General features: G+C 34.1%; 1 protein-coding gene across 1 annotated transcript; it reads left to right on the plus strand.

The window, feature by feature from the left end:
* The first annotated feature begins 3,376 nt into the window (after positions 1-3,376).
* On the plus strand, positions 3,377-8,234 carry LOC149237040 (protein argonaute 7-like). The gene is made up of 3 exons (XM_089372561.1): positions 3,377-3,925; positions 4,035-5,454; positions 6,433-8,234. The coding sequence occupies exons 1-3, from the start codon at positions 3,703-3,705 to the stop codon at positions 7,895-7,897; spliced, it is 3,108 nt and encodes a 1,035-aa protein (XP_089228687.1). The 5' UTR covers positions 3,377-3,702; the 3' UTR covers positions 7,898-8,234.
* Positions 8,235-18,278: the final 10,044 nt, after the last annotated feature.

The following is an 18,278-nucleotide window of genomic DNA, read 5'->3' on the forward strand; positions in this document are numbered from 1 at the left end:
ACATTTTTTGTTTATTATTTTAAATTTATTTTTTACTATTTTATTTTTTCATTATTATTTATTGTTTTTTTGTGTGCAATTTTACCAAGATTCTTTTAAGAAATTATTCATTTTTACTTAACAATGTTATGTTATTTCTTAATATTTTTTTCTTTAATTTTATTTATTTATTATGTATAATTAATCACCTATAACTCATTTCATAATTTATTCATTTTACTAAACCATTTTTAGTTATTTCTCATGGTAATTGTCAAAATTTGGTTTCAAGTTTCAAGTGGGCCATGGGTGAAGAGTCACTTGAGACCAAGTTTCATAATCTTACCTACATTTTGGAGATCTAAATTATCTAAATTTAATTATTTCAATATGAATCCTAAATATGGGTAAAATCCACTTTGAAACAATTTTCCTTTATTATTTTAAATTTATTTATTTTTATTTTAATATTTCATTATTATTTATTATTTTTTTGGGGCTCAATTTAATTGGCAACTCTTTTAATATTTTATTCATTTTACTCAACAATGTTTTGTTATTTTTTACCATAGTTATTAAATTTCTTTTATTTAGATATGAATGCCACATAACTATTCAATTTTTTTTTCTTTAACTTATTATTTCTAGTGTGTAATTAATCCCTAACTACTCATTTCATAATTAATTTCGCACCTTTTAATTATTTGAACCATGGGTGAAGACTTTATTTTGTGGTTTGAAGTGGGGAGTTGTCTATAATGCGACTTTTTGGAGATTCCGGTGATGAATCCGGCAAAGAAATTGAGGTTAAATCTTGATTTGTTGCAGTTAAAATGGTTTTTTAACTGCATATTTGGATTCAGCACCCTGGAAAACCCCTGGGACGCTTTCATTGTGCATAAACTAGCTATCAAACTTGGGATTCCAATAAATTCCTGCCGGATTTCGACCGGAAAAACCCGCCGGAAAGGCTTTCAAAAAATCGAGTTATAGACAACTGCTTTGAAGTGGACTATGGGTGAAGAATCCATTTCACCATCTTACACATACTTTGAAGTTCTAAATTATTTAAATTTCATTATTTTAATATGAATCCCAATATGGGTGGAGAGATCTAAACCATCTACATTTTATTATTTCAATGTGAATCCCAAATTTAATGAGTGGAGAAATCCACTTGAAATATTTTTTCTTTATTATTTTAATCTTTCATTAATATTTATTGTTTTTTGGTGGGCAATTTAACCTATAATTTTTTCAAAATCTATTATTTTTCTTAACGATATTTATTTTTCTTAAAAATATATACAATTAATTACTAACGATTTCTTTTATAATTTATTCATTTTACTAAACGACATTTGTCAAAATTTAGTTATTTCTCGTGGTTTCAATTGGACGATGAGTAAAGAGTCCGCGTGAAATCAGAATCCGCGTGAAATCAAGTTTTATAACTTTCCACACATTTCAAAGATCTTACTTACAATTTATCTCCAAAAATTTAAAATAATATAGTAATACTTACTATTTTATTAAAATGTTTGAAATTTTCAATTTTGAAAAAATTGTTATTTTATAAGAAAAATAATTTTAATATTATTTAATACTCATATTATATTATTATTATTATTATTATTATTATCCAATTTTAAAGTCACTATTAAGCAAGACATCAAATTGGTATATATAATATGAAATTTTTTAGCGATTAAGCAAGACATCAAATTGGTATATATAACATGAAATTTTCAAATTGGTATATATAACATGAACTTTTTTTAGCGATCAAGTAAGACACCAAATTAATATATATAACATGAAAATTTCCTAGTGAACAAGCAAGACACCAAATTGATATATATAACATTTTGAAATATTTTTTCTTTATTATTTTAATCTTTCTTTAATACTTATCGTTTTTTGGTGGACAATTTAAACTATATATTTTTTTAAATTTATTATTTTCCTTAACGATATTTATTTTTCTTAAAAATATATGCAATTAATTACTAACGACTTCTTTTATAATTTATTCATTTTACTAAATGACATTTGTCAAAATTTAGTTATTTCTGGTGGTTTCAATTGGACCATGAGTAAATAGTTCGCGTGAAATCAGGTTTTATAACTTTACACACATTTCAAAGATCTTACTCACATTTTATCTCTAAAAATTCAAAATAATATAGATTCTCTAATAGTAATATTATTATTACTATTTTATTAAAATGTTTGAAATTTTCAATTTTGAAAAAATTATTATTTTATAAGAAAAATTATTTTAATATTATTTAATACTCATATTATATTATTATTATTATTTTATTAAGCAAGACATCAAATTGGTATATATAATATGAAACTTTTTTAGCGATTAAGCAAGACATCAAATTGATATATATAACATGAAAATTTCTTAGTGATCAAGTAAGAAATCAAATTATATATATAACATGAAAATTTCTTAGCGATCAAGTAAGAAATCAAATTAGTATATATAACATATTTTAGCGATCAAAAAAGACACCAAATATATATATATATATATATATAACATAAAAAAATCTTAAGATATTCAAATAGTCTGAATTCAATTACTAAACTATGTTATTTTAACTATTTATAATTTAATTTCAAACAAATTTAATTTTAAACTAAAAAATTCGTAAACATCAAAATTCTAAATAAAATTAATAAAAATTATAATTAAAAATAATATAAAATATAAAATATTTGAACATTTTATTAATTTTAAAAATATATATATAAAACATAAAAAAATCTTAAGATATTCAAATAGTGTGAATTCAATTACTAAACTATGCTATTTTAACTATTTATAATTTAATTTCAAACAAATTTAATTTTAAACTAAAAAATTCGTAAACATCAAAATTTTAAATAAAATTAATAAAAATTATAATTAAAAATAATAAAATATAAAATATTGAACATTTTATTAATTTTAAAAATAATTCTTACCCATTCTAAATAAAATAAAAACCATTGAAAAAACACCTATCTATTTTCTAAAAATAGAACTTAATTAAGTCCTCTTTTCCCTTGGCGATCTTTCGGAGTAATGTTCAAGCGTTGATTCCGGGAGTGCTGAATATCGATTTATTTAAAAAACAACTAATCAATTTAATATGACATTGACATAAAGAGAGTCTATTAATAAAAATAATATAGATAAATTTTAATAAAACATTTTAAGGAAGAGACGTGTAAAGGAATAAATGTAATTTAATAAAGCCGTTAATATTCGCGGCAAACCAAGGATAATTTGGTAAAGGTTGAAGCTTCGTGACAGCAGGGAATAACAACCCCCCGGCCCCAAGGGCTCCCCAGGATTCAATAATGGTCAAAACAATAGGACAAGGCACAGTGTATTGAAAATTAAAAAGCAAACTGCTGTGCCACCATGGACCTTCCTTCGTCCACATCGCATTGATTTAAAGGCCCTTCCGTATTCCGAGGTTCCTTCCCAGCACCACTCTTCCACTCTTCGCAGCGGCTTGGCTTTTTAGGTTTCTTCCGGTGGAAGTTGAAATATTCCCTCCTCTCACGTTTTAAGTTCAGGGCATTTATTATAAATTAAACGCGGAGTTTTCCCTCTGTATCACTGTGGAAGATTGCTGAGCAGGTCTGACTAAGCTGTTTTGCTAAGACTTGAGAGCGAGTTCATTTAATTTCAGATCGCGGTAGTTTGTTTCCTTAGCTATGGATCGTGGAGGCAACTTTGGTGGAAGAGGAAGAGGAAAAGGTGGAAATGGAGGAGGGCGAGGCCGAGGGCGAGGCCAAGGCCAAGGCCAAGGCCAGGGCCAGGGCCAGGGCCAAGGTCAAGGTCAAGGTCAAGGTCAGGGAAGAGGCAGAGGTAGGGGTTCAGCGGATCAACCCCGAGGTCCTCCGCCTCAAGAACATACGTCTAATATTCCTGCAACTGGTAAGTGAATTTCTGTTTTTTGTGCTTGCTTTTGGTTTTTCTGTAAAAACGATGAAGGCGAATGTTTCTTGTTTCTTGATTGTTTTTTTGTTTTAATTTTTTTTTACAGTTCTAGCTTCTCAAATGAGGGATCTTAATATCAGTACTCAAGAGCCTTCTAGGGTACCTTATATCCCTCCAGCAGTGGCTCCTGCTGCAGCTGAAGCTAGCTGTTCTACATCTATGGCTTCTGCGAAGGAGTCTGTTGAGGGATTTAGCAGTGTCCAGATTCCTTCGAGCTCGGTTTCATTCGGATCCATTAAGTTAGAAAGCAAGTTGGAGAGTGGAAAGAGATCTAAGACCACTCTTGTTCCCGTTAATCGACCAGATGGTGGAGGCAAGAAAGCCATTGCCCCTATCAGACTTTATGCCAATCACTTCCGCGTTAGTTTTAACCCGGGAGTGAAAATTTTCCACTATGACTTCGATATACAGAGAGTCAGTAATGGATCTGCGAAGAAGGAAAAGGAGAAGAAACCTGGGAAAGCAGAAAAGGAAACGAAAGTAGGGAGGGTTTCCAAAGATGATACAATAGAAGTTAAAAAGCAGTTGTTGACAGAAAATCGTGCGGCCTTTGGTAATGCTAAAGTTGTTTTTGATGGGAAAAAAAACATATACAGTACACAGCGTTTGCCTGAAGGCAAATACACTGTTAAACTGAAGAAAGATGAAGAGGCCGCAGCCAAAGAGTTTTCTGTGGCGCTGAAGTATACTGGGCATGAGCTGAGTGGAGTGTCTTTGGCCCAATTTTTAAACACCAATGATAAGAACCATGTAGAATTAAATGCGGACCTTCTGCAGTGCTTGGATCTGGTCATGAGAGAGCATCCCAATGAGAATCGAATTATGGTGGGAAGAAGTCTTTATCCCAAGCAATTTGAACGAGATGCAGATATTGGCGGTGCAGCAGTGGCCGCAAGGGGCTTTTATCAAAGTCTGAGGCCCACGGCTCAAGGATTAGTGTTGAACGTAGACCTATCTGCAATAGTTTTTCACAAGAGCATTTACGTGCTTGATTATTTATGGGAAAGTAGTAGAATTGACTGCAAAGAGAACCAAGCTCTCTCTGAAAGAGAGATGAGGGAAGCAAAGAAAGTTCTCAAGGGGTTGAAAATTAAAGTTACCCACAGACGGTGTTCTCAGAAATTCACAATAGTAGGACTGACAAAACAGGTGACCAAAGAAATCAAATTTCTCATGACCGAGGAGAATGGCACTCAGCGAATGGTTACTATGGTGGAATTTTTCAGGATAAAGCATAACTGTAAAATTGCTTTCCAGCTGCTGCCTTGCCTGGACATCAGTAAAAGCAAAGAAAAACCGAATTATGTTCCCATGGAGTATTGTATGCTTTGTGAAGGCCAAAGGTTTCCTCGAGATAACTTGAACGGTTACCAGTCAAAGAATTTTAGTCGAATTGCCTGCCCACCTGCTGATGAAAGACAAGGGAGAATCAATCAAATTATGCTGAGTCAAGATGGACCTAAACAGTAAGTTAAATCTGAAATGTCAAATTCACAATTCTGGTTCTTTTGTTATTCTGCAACTTAGCTTTTAGCAAAGTTTAATCTAGATTGTCATATTCACAATTCTGGTTTCTGGTTCTTTTGTCATTCAGCAACTTAGCATTTAGTAAAGTAAGTTTAATCTGGATTGTCATATTCACAATTATTGTTTCTGGTGCTTTTGTCATTCAGCAACTTAGCTTTTAGCAAAATAAGTTAAATCTGGATTGTAATTTGCAATTGAGGTTTTCGGTGCCATTGTCATTCTGTAACCCAGCTTTTAGTAAAGTAATTTTAATTTGGATTGTCATATTCATAATTCTGGTTTATGGTGCTTTTGTGATTTTGGAACATAGCTTTAGCAAAGAAGCTTAATCTGGATTGTGATATCCACAATTCTGGTTTCTGGTGCTTTTGTCATTCTGCAACTTAGCTTTAGCAAAGTAAGTTTAATCTGGATTGTCATATTCACGATTCCGGTTTCTGGTGCTTTTGTCAATCTGCACCCTAGCTTTTAGCAAAGTTTGTTTATTCTGGATGGTCATATTCACAATTCCCGTTCTTTTGTCATCCTGCAAATTACTTCTAACAAAGTTTGTTTATTCTGGATGTTCATATTCACAATTCTGGTTCTTTTGTCATCCTGCAACTTAGCTTTTGACATATATCATAAACTGTTTTACATATGCAGAGATGTATATAGGGTTTTTATTTACTGAAAATAGTTTTTTTGTGAGCTTATTGGAGAATTATAAGCACAGAGCAGTAAAGCATTAATGACAGTATAAGTTCATATATACGCAGAGTTTCAATGGCATACATATTGCTCATAAACTGTTATTAATGCTCGGTAGCTGAGTGCGTATTGGTTGCCTAGAAGATTGAGTAGTATTAGCGTTTTGTTGGTCTAGATATATAGTGTTTTGATTCTGCTAACTTGGCTATGTTTTCTGGCATTTGCAGTGGTCCCTTTCTTCCTCACTTTGGAATGGCAGTGGTTGGGGATATGACAAAGTTGATGGGGCGAGTACTAGAAGCTCCCACGCTTAAGCTCGGGGATGGAGGTCGAAATAAGCAAGTAATTCCACCCCAGGAACATCGACAGTGGAACCTCATGAGTAGCCATGTTTTTGATGGGAGGCGGATTCAAAAATGGGGTCTCCTAAGCTTCAGCTGGGACAAGCCTTCGGCTGTTCTAGACAACAATATTAAGACCTTCACATCTTCCTTGGTGAGAAGGTGTGGAGAGATAGGAGTGGCCATGAATCCGTCTCCTTTCATTTTGGAATATAAGCCCATGAGCCAGTTCAATGATATGAAGCTCCTTCAACAAACTTTGTTGGGTGTGCAGGTAAAAGCCAAAGGGGAGTTACAAATTTTAATAATTGCTATGGAGGAGAAACATCCAGGGTATAATACTCTGAAGCTTATTGCAGAAACAGATGTCGGATTGGTGACGCAGTGTTGTTTGTTTGAGCATGTCAAAAAATGCTCAGATCCAGAAAAACAGTCGCAGGCATCACAGTATCTGGCTAATTTGGCATTGAAGATAAATGCCAAAGTGGGGGGAAGTAACGCGGCGCTTCTTCATAACTTGTCTCGCCAGTTACCGAGATTTGGCAGCGACCATGTCATGTACATTGGCGCAGATGTCAATCATCCTGGATCTGGGGATAGTACGAGTCCTTCCATTGCTGCAGTGGTTGGAAGCATCAACTGGCCCTGGTGTAATCGCTATAATGCGAGAGTCAGCTATCAGACTCACAGGGTGGAACACATCCAACAACTCGAGGAGATGTCTAAGGAATTACTGGACGATTATTTCAAAGCAAACAAGAAGCTACCTGATAGGATACTCTTTTTCAGAGATGGTGTCAGTGAAAGTCAATTCGATATGGTTCTCAACTCAGAATTAGATGCCCTCAGAGAAGCAGTAGCCCACTTCAAAAACTACAATCCTCCTGTTTCCTTCATAGTAGCTCAGAAGAGACATCACACCAGACTGTTCCTTGGTGATGGAGAGCGACAGACGAAGTCTGGCAATGTTCCTCCTGGCACTGTGGTGGACACAGTCATTGTTCATCCACGACAGTTTGATTTCTATCTGTGCAGCCATAATGGGCTTCTGGGCACTAGCAAGCCCACTCATTACCATGTTCTCTGGGATGATAACCGCTTCAGTTCTGATGAGCTGGAAACCTTGATTAACAATCTTTGTTATACATTTGCAAGATGCACAAAGCCAGTGTCATTGGCCCCCCCTGTGTATTATGCAGATCTTGCGGCCTATCGGGGTCGATTATACTTGCAGGGATTAGCATTTACATCGTCTGAGACTGCATCCACTTCTTCCTCATCGTCGTCCTCAGCTCATCTGAATTTTCCTAAACTTCATGATGGGGTCAAGAACGCCATGTTCTTTTGCTGATTTTGCTATTTCACTGTATATGATTTTAAGGAACTGAGATTATGCATGCAAAGCATGGCCCTGCAAGTGGGCTATTTTGATTGGTACTGGCCCTGCAAGTGGGCTATTTTGATTGGTATTTGCTGAAAGTAGGTTGGTCTTAAAATGGAAAGAAATGTTTTTTCCACAGAGATAGAAAGATAGTTGTAGATAGTAGATGGTATGTTCAATTTTTTTGTCTTCTGAAAATGGATGTTGTACAATGTGATTGATATCACATCAAATTCTGACAGTGCACATGACTGCTGGATGAACCATGTATGGTTCCAATTTTTGAAGTTTTCTACAGAATTTTTAATTCCTGATGTTCTGGCTGAATGTAGTGTGCCATTGATTTTTACCATTGCATATTATTTTTTATTCTCTGCTATTATTTGATGTGGTATTTGGTTGTCTTTGCTATTATTATTTTTAATGAAAAAAATATTCATTGAATCTGGACATCATTTCGCCATTTTTAAAGAATTGTGGTTGTTTGGCATGTGGTTCAAGTTCAAATCTGGGTATATGGAGGTTAGGATACTAAATTTTAAGGTTGAATTTAAATGTAAACAAATATTTTCTGTATGATGTAATTCTAAAATTGATTATGTAGTTTTAATTTTTTTATTAAATTTTAATTTTTTTAGTCCCTTTTTAGTCTCGAGACTTTTCAGTCAAATTTCTTCTGTAGAAAGTGGGTTGATATTTGTTAGCTTTCTTTTTTTCCAGAGAAAATCAAAAAATGCTTATTACACTTATCTAATGTCGAGAGTTGTTACAAGTCTTAACATTTTGATCTCGAAGGGGTTGTTTACATTGAACAGAGGGTGGTTTCAGGCTACAATCTGAACTTGCCGATTAATTTAGTATTTTACATTTCAAAGACTTAAAGTTCTTTAATTGAGAATATCATGTTTCTTGTACACAGACAGGCTGTCGAGTCAAAATATATTCTAGTCTGTTGTACACATACAGTCTGGCACGCACACTTCTGGCTGTAGAAATTCTATCAGTAAGGTATGTTTTAAAAGAATTAAATAAATTTTGGTATGTTTAATTATCACTGGTGGTAAACTTCGTAGAATTTTGCAGTGGTAAACTTGGTAGAGGTTTGCAAAAATTTAAATATATTTTGATATGCGGTTAACTCGTTAAAATTTTGCAAAAATTTAAATAAATTTTGATATGCAGTTAACTCGGTAGAATTTCGCAAAATTTAAATAAATTTTGATATGCGGTTAACTTATTAGAGTTTTACTATGTTTATTATTAGAATTTTATTATGTTTATTGACCACAAGAAAATTGTGATTGTGAAGTCTAAATAAAAAATGTATATATAAAATGTATATTGCTATGTTAAAATCCAAAAGGATTTTTAAGGGATATTTATATGTAAAATCTCAAAAATTTAAATAGATATTGATGTGTAATGACCTGGGTAGAATTTTACAACTGAAACTATGTTTATTGACTATAAGAAAATTCCTTCGTGAAAGTAATAAGGAGCCTTTCCAATGTTTCACAAAAATTTTCGGCTTCTTTCTCTAGGTTGGGTGTCCCTAAACTTTTGGTTGTTACTTTGATTGTGACTGACTCCCTTGCCGAAGACAAGACCCCAAGATACAATTTTATTTTTAAATTTTATATGTCTATGCAATTTCTCAGAATAATTCCTGAGAGGAAGTTTATAAATTTGAAGGCTTCCAGGCCTAATGTATAATTTTAAGGAGTTATGACCTATTGATAATCCTTCAAATAAAAGGATTTAAATTATTAATATTATGATATCCTTTTTAACCATTACTTTACTTTTCAGTTGTGTGTGTGGGGTGGGGTGTGTATAAGAAAAATATGTTGAATGTTTTTCCTTTCCAATACAATTCATATGAGATGATTCTATTAGTTTCAGTTGTGTGTGTGGGGTGGGGTGTGTATAAGAAAAATATGTTGAATGTTTTTCCTTTCCAATACAATTCATATGAGATGATTCTATTAGTTTCAGTTGTGTGTGTGGGGTGGGGTGTGTATAAGAAAAATATGTTGAATGCTTTTCCTTTCCAATACAATTCATATGAGATGATTCTATTAGTTTTACGCTCATATGTTCTTAATTTTCTTTTCTCATAAAATTCTCTCTATTAATTTGTGGATTACTCGTGTATTAATTGATACTATGGTATTTTAAATGTCATATTTATATAGGTTAGTTCTTTACCCTTGTAGTTATACTCAAAGGTTGTCTACCTCCATACTAAGTACAAATTGAGCTAGTTCTCTTCAAAGGATTTATTGTAAAAAGTTTAGTTAATACTTTAGTAATGTCTTTGAAAATTATATTGTCTAAAATCTTTTGATAAAGTAATGTCTCTTCTACATTTTTTGCTCAACCTTTACTCATTTCCTATTGTTTCAGGTCCTTTTGAACTTATACATATGCTTCTGTTCATCATTTAACTCTATGATTACCTATATTTAGCATGTTTTCCATACTTTTATAACCATCTCAGTGAAATAACATCTCTGAGTTTGACACTCTTACACATAAATTGTTATTTAAACTAGATTTCCATCCTCTCGGACTACTTTCAAGTCATTTTCATTTTCTCCTTTCTTTTTGGTTATATACAAATATACAGCTAAATATACACTTAAAAGAAAACAATCAGAGTATTTCTAAACTAACAAAATATTTCTCTACTTATATCACACAAAATTCTATAAAAACACTTATTCTCAATATAATATGAACAATAATTTTCTAGCAGCTCAAAATACATCTTCTGTTTTGATAATTTCACCGACTCTAAATATTTTAGGTATCTAAAAATCATATCTTCTATTCCAGGAAATAATTCAATTATGTTTCCTCTTTCCAACGTATTTACACAAAGTTCTCTCATTTCCACAGAGTTTCGATATAAAACATCTTAACAAATCAATTCATAAAATGATATATTTGAGATACCAAATTGAAAATGGCAATATGGAAATTAATATTGGAGCTACCATGCTCCACCCAACTGTAATTTCTTTCGGCAAGGAGTCCCCCCTAGCTCTCAAGTCTGCAAGTTCCTTTTCTTTTTCTAGTTTTTTTTCTTTTGCCTCTCACCTATTTCTACACTGCATGAATCATTCCAATAACAAAAGACAAAAAACATCCCCTTTTTCCCAAAGTAGTTGGTAGTTGATAACTACCTCTACCTCGTCCACTAGGTGGCAGGCGGTTATTTGCTCATTAATAAGTACCACTTCTCCACGCTCAAAGACAATGTTATCTCTTTAGGGGAAGTTATTGATCAATAATTTCCATCATTCTTAATAATATAATCCCCAGAGTAGATGCCTAGGTCTTAATCAATAGGGGTAATTACTTTCAATCATTAACTTCTAGCCTCATCTCTTTCAGCGAAATGTACCTTCAGCATTAATTTCCATATTCTTTTATTTTTATTAACATCATGTTAACATATATCTACATTTAATATTTATTAGTGATACAACACATAAACTAGTTTCAAATATGTCTTTAAAGTTATAACAATAAACACACTTAACATTCACAAATTTACAATATAAACTCCAAGTCAGGGGATATCGCATCCTTCTTTGCTTGAGTTTGACATTGCCCCATTGTCTACTATGAAATTCTAGAATTCAACCTAGTTTTCAAAATAAGGATGGATATGCTTCTTTAAAAGCATCTTCCATTTCCTAAGTTGCCTCTTCTCGACTAAAATGCTTCAACTGAACTTTAAGTTGGATAATGTTTCTATTCCATAGGGTGACTTCCCTCTGGTCTAATATGCTTAGAGCTTCTGCTAGGAATTCTCCCTCCGGACTAATATGTGTAGAGGTATACCATGAATTTTTTCTTTGGTTATATATGTACAACAATCTAATCAATTATGTGAGTTGTATCATGTACATACTTCTTTAATAAAGACACATGAAAAACATTATGAACTTTTATGCTTGTTGGAAGAGCAATTTGATAAGCCACTGGACCAATCCTTGCTAACACTTCAAAGGGTCCACAATATTTGGGTGATAACTTGGCACAATTATCAAGTCTAAGAGTGCTCTTCTTTGGTTTCACTTCTAGATAAACATGGTCACCAACATTGAATTGTTTTTGAGCCCTTTTCAAATATGCATAACTATTTTGTCTATCCCGAGCTGTTTGCAAATTCAATTTCACATGTTTAACTATTTCTTCCATTTCTTTCAGCATATCTGGTCCTAAAACTAACCTATCTTCAAGATGATCCCAACTCAAGGGAACTTTACACCATCTCCAATATATCACTTCAAAAAGACTAATTTTTAATTAGATTTGATAATCATTATTGTCATGACAAATTCAACTAAGTTGAGATAATATTCCCACTTAGTGGGCCTATCCATGACATACATTCTCAACATGTCCTCTAGAATTTTATTGGTCCTTTATGTTTGACCATCAGTAAAAGGATGATAAGATATGCTAAAACTAGTTTTGTACCCATGCCATCAAATAAAAACTTCCAAAACTTGGAAGTAAATTTTGCATCACAGTTTGAATCATAGTCTTAAGTGTTAGAAAATCATAAAGGCATAAATATTTTCTCTTGTTTGAAAATTACTTGTGATTTCTTTGAGTTATTATTATATTTCTTATGCTCTTATTTTATCTTAGTTCATGAAGCAATTACCAAAACCAAAATGTGAAAATCAAGGACTCTAGATGTAGGCACTCATCCAAGGCTAAAACCCCTATGCAAGGGAAAACCCAGTCAAGAACTCTTCCTTCAGTAATTCAAAATGAGATACACCAAGAACTTAGACCTACAAACCTTTATCCTCCACCAAGTCAACCTTCCAATGAGATATTCCAACCTTCAATAGTCTCTTCTTGTCTAGAAGCTACAACCTAGCATCAACCTAGAAATTTTGGCCTCAACCTCACCAACAACTTCATAATTTTAGCCCCTCCAACAACTGTAGAATTTCGGCCTCCAACGAAAATCCAGAACTTCACACATGTGAGATAATAGAGAGAAAGAGAAATTTCAGTTCCTTTAGCAAGATGTTGGCCTCTTTCTTCTTTACTAGACTTTTCCTATTCTCCCCTTGAAATTCACACTTTTTCTTAACCCAAAAAATGTAGATCGAACTTGTTGAGTTGGTGCTTCAAATGAGGTCGTGTTGCTCCAATATATAGGATTCTTGTGAGGTTGGATTCCCGTGTTTGAGGCCGACTTGGTGGAGGAGTCCTAGAAGACCTAAAATACAATAAAATAAATTTATTATTTGACAAATAAATCCTAAGAAGGGTTCTTTACAATATGACATGGACAAGGACACTTGACATACACCCTAGAAGCCTTCAATGGAGGATTTGACCTAAAAGCAATTGTGTTATGAAACCAGCTCAAGAAAAGATAGAAAAGATAGATCAAAGCCTTAGAATTCAGCCTCTTCGAGGGGGCAACCTCCTTTACATTACATAAATGAACAATTCTTGGATGATTCAAATGACAAAACCTCCTTTCTATATATAGGAGTCTAAGGAGTCACAATATAATCCAGCCGACCTAACAATAATAATATAAAGCCACAAAAATAACAATAGAGGGATTCTATGGGGCACATAAATAACAATATGGGGTTAATAGGGGCACAACAATATAAATAAGGGGTATAACTACAATAGTAATGGGGTAATCACTAGTATTATAGGGACCCAACATGCCCCTCTCCTTCAAAAAAGTGTTGTTCTCAACGCTTGAGTAGTTCTGGATACTTCTGCATAAAATTCTCATCCTCCCATGTGGAATCTTCAGCAGATAAGTTCTTCCACTTGATAAGATACTCTGAAATTGATCGATTTCGTAGCAGTCGAGTTCTTGTTTCTGTGACTGCTTCCGGTTCCAATATAATTTTTCCTTCCTCGTCAAGTTCTGGCAATATTGTTTGAATTTGAAGCTTGTCGCCTATAACCTTCTTTAAACATGAAACATGGAAAACTGGGTGCAATCGAGAAGCTGCAGGAAGCTCCAATTTGTATGCCATAGTACCAATCTTTTGCAACACCTTGTACAGACCATAATACTTTGGTGATAATTTATTATCCTTCTTAGCTTACTTTAGGGACATTTGCTTATATGGTTGTAGCCGTAGGAATACCCAATCACCTACATCAAAACTTCTTTCACTGCGATGTTGATCTGCCTGTTGTTTCATTCTATTTTGTGCCAACACGAGGTTATCCTTTAAGAGTTGGAGGACTTGTTGTTGATGTTCGATGTGATGTTCCACTGCCTGAACCTTAGAATTTTCTCTTAAATATGATGTGATGGATGGTGGTTGATACCCATAAAGTGCCATAAATGGGGTCATTTTTGTTGCTATATGGAAGGAAGTGTTATACCACCATTCAGCCAGAGGCAACCATTTGACCCATTGTGTCTATTTATCAGATACAAAGCAACGAAGATATCCTTCCAAACATTTGTTTACTATCTCAGTTTTCCCATCAGATTGAGGATGATAAGATGAGCTATGAGCTAACTGAGTACCAAGACAAGAAAATAATTCTGTCCAAAATTTTCCAGTGAAAATGGGATCTCTGTCACTTACAATAATCTTTGGGTTTCCATGTAGCTTTTGAACTGTTTCCATAAATGCAGTAGAAACTGTATTGGCTTTAAATGGATGTGATAATGCACAAAAGTGTGCATACTTGGTAAGTCTGTCAACTACCACCATGACGACACTCTTTCCCTCAGACTTGGGTAAACCTATGATAAAATCCATTGAAACCTCCTCCCAACGTTGGCTTGGAATGGATAAAGGTTGCAATAGACCCGGTGTCTTAATTGTTTCAACTTTATTTTGTTGGCAAACCAAACATTCCACCACAAACTTTTGAACATCTGATTTAAGGCCATCCCAAAAAAATTCCTTCTTAACCCTGTGGTAAGTTTTTAAAAATCCTGAGTGCCCTCCTAAGGGAGAAGTGTGCAATTTCATAAGAATCTTTTGTTTTAGCTGGGAATTCTTACAGAGATATATTAGTGATCTTTGTACCATAACGAATCATTTTTCCAGCTAAATGTATCAGAAGTACTGGAATCTTGTTGTAGCTTTCGAATAAGTGCCCACACTTCTTCGTCATTCTTCCATTCCTCCCTTGCTTCGTTTATCCAATCTGGTTGGATAATAGAAATGGCACACAATAATGCTTCCACATCCTCATCCTTTCTTGAGAGTGCATCTGCCACCACATTTTGCTTCCCTTTTTTGTAGATGATTTCAAAGTCATAACCCAACATCTTTGTGACCCACTTTTGTTGCTCTTCAGAGGATAATCTTTGTTCTAAAAAGTATTAAGGCTATCATGATCCGTTTTTACCTTGAAGTGTCTTCCCCTTAGGTAGGGTCGCCATTTCTTAAGTGCATGGAGTATTGCCAACATTTCCTTCTCCTAAATAGCTTTGCTTAAAAACTTTCCCTTGATTGGACGACTTTCAAAAGAAATGGGTCTTTCATCTTGCATTAGAACAACACCAATTCCATTTCTTGAAGCATCACATTCCACAATAAAGGTTTTTGTGAAGTACGGTGTAGCTAAGACCGGTGCTTGGCACATTGCCTCTTTAAGATGTTCAAAGGCCTTTGTTGCTTCTGGAGTCCATGAAAATGAATCTTTCTTCAATAATGTTGTTAGAGGTGCTGCTATTCTCCCATAATTCTTAACAAACTTGCGATAATACCCTGTCAACCCAAGAAATCCTCGCAGATGCTTTATGGATGTGGGGATTTTTTACTCCTTAATGGCTTTAAATTTGCTAGGGTCTACCTTAACTCCTTCATGAGATACAATATGACCCAAATATTCCACCTCCTGGACTCCAAAGAAACATTTGGATCTTTTTGCATATAATTGTTTCTCCTCCAATAGTTGTAGCACCCTGTCAACATGTTCAACATGATCCTTCCAATACTTGCTGTAGATTAGTATATCATCAAAAAATACTAACACAAATTTTCTAAGGAATGGTTTGAAAATTGAATTCATCAAACCTTGAAATGTTGAAGGTGCATTGGTAAGGCCAAAAGGCATGAACAAAAATTCATAATGACCCTCATGAGTTCTAAATTCCGTTTTCGGAATGTCTTCAATCTTCATTCTGATTTGATGATATCCCGAACGAAGATCCAACTTGGTGAAGTAAATTGATCCATGCAATTCATCCAGTGATTCATCAATGACAGGAATGGGGAACTTATCTTTAATAGTGAGCTTGTTGAGCTCCCTATAATCCGGACGCATGCGCCATGATCCATCCTTCTTGTGCACCAATACTACTGGAGCTGAGAAAGACTTTGACTCGGTTGAATTATACCAGCCTCTAGCATTTCTGCAACCATACATTCAATTTCACTTTTTTGGACATAGGGATATCTGTACGGCCTGATGTTTGGAGGAACACTTCCTGGAGTCAGATGAATAGCATGATCATGATCACGCATAGGTGGGAGACCTTTGGGAGTCTCAAATACCTTGGAATTCCAGGACTTTTTGGAGATTTGGAGAAATAGATGATTCCAATGTGGAAACATCTAGCGAACATAATTGTGCAATTACACCTCTTTTCTCCTTTTTTAGAAGCTTTGTCATGCCATTGGAGCTGATTATCTTTCCTGGTTTCCCTGCAATACCCATTAATTCAACTTCCTTTCCTTCCGTAGAAAATTTGATGAAAAGTTCTTGAAAATTAAAAGCTATTGTACCCAAGGGTAGTCATTGGACTCCTAGTACAACATCAACACCTCCCATTGGAATGGAAAGAATTGGGCTAGTCAATACATATTCTCCCATGGATAGCTTGATATTATGGCACTTTCCAGAGCAATTTATTGTCCCTCCATTTGCAATCATCACTTGACACTCTGGTGCTGGATATAGGAAGCAATTCAATTCTTTTGCTACCCTACAATGAATAAAATTGCGGGTGCTTCCGGAATCAATCAACACTATTACCTTTTTCTTCTTGATTTGTCCTTCTATCTTGATGGTTTGAGGAGTGGTAATTCCCGCCAATGCATTACAAGATATGGTCGGATTTATTTTTTCTTCATCTAGGCTTTGTTCCTGGAGTATATCCTCTTCTTTTGACCTTTCTTGCTCCTTTTCTTCTTCCTCTTCACAATCTATGTAGAATAATTTCTTCTCAGCACACTTATGACCTTTTGTGTATTTGCTATCACAATTGTAACAAAGCCCTTTTGCTCTTTTTTCTTCCAATTGTTGTGGTGTCAACCTTGTAGGTTGTGGAAGACTAGGGGCAACAACACTTCCGTCTTTATAGTTGTGAGTGGTATGCTTCCTAGTTGCCATAATTTTGCTTTCCATTTTTCTTGCTAACCTGAATGCCTTCTCTAATCAATCAGGTTCCCAAAGGCGAACATCATGTTGGATATTATCCTTTAAAGACCCTATGAACACATCAATCCTATGCTCCTCTGGAATATCTTTTACCCTTATGTTCAATTTTTGGAACTCCTCAATGTGCTCCATTATTGAACCCTTTTGTTTGAGACTTATCAATTGGCTAAAAAAAGTGTTGCTTTTTGTATCCTCATAATGTGCTATCAATTCTTCCGTAAAAATTGCCCAAGTAATAAATTATTTATGAGAAAAAAGCCATTGATACTATACAAACTGATTTGGTTCCAAATATACAGTTTCCATACGTACCTTTTGTGCGTTTTGCACATTATTGAGATCGAAGAATTGCTCCATCTGTAATATCCATATAGCGGGATCCTTGCCGTCAAACTTCCTCATATCAATTTTTGGAATATGGTGATTCTTTGATCCGACATTAGCGTCTATGGAATCATGATTAACATTTCTTTTGTTCTCATCATGAGTTTCCTTTACTACCTTTTCACCATTAATAAGTATTTCTTATAGAAATTTGTCAAATTTGTCTTGAAATCTGTCATGCCTGTCTTAAAATTTGTGTTCAAATCTATCTTCAAATTGTCCATCTTAGCTTCCATGCCATTCATCTTAGCTTCCACGCCATTTATCTTAGCTTCTGTTAGCTTTTGTGAGCGTGACATTTGTTGCACTTGTTCTTGTAATTTTGATATATCATGTAGCATTTCTTCCTCTTCTTCATGAGTCATGCTAGAGCTTTCAGGTTCCTTACTAGGTGTTTGCATTTTCTTTCCTCGGGGCATCAGTTACCGATAATAATGCTCTACTATGCCCTTTGAATTCCTTCAAAATAAATTTTCAAACCAAGCTTAAGCAAAAATTTAAAAAAATCTACACACCTTTTTTCACTTTGTAGGAGCTCGATATT

Source organism: Pinus tabuliformis, chromosome 8, assembly GCF_031772625.1.
Source record: "Pinus tabuliformis cultivar Carrire ecotype Pingquan chromosome 8, CPIR1, whole genome shotgun sequence".
NCBI lineage: Eukaryota > Viridiplantae > Streptophyta > Pinopsida > Pinales > Pinaceae > Pinus > Pinus tabuliformis.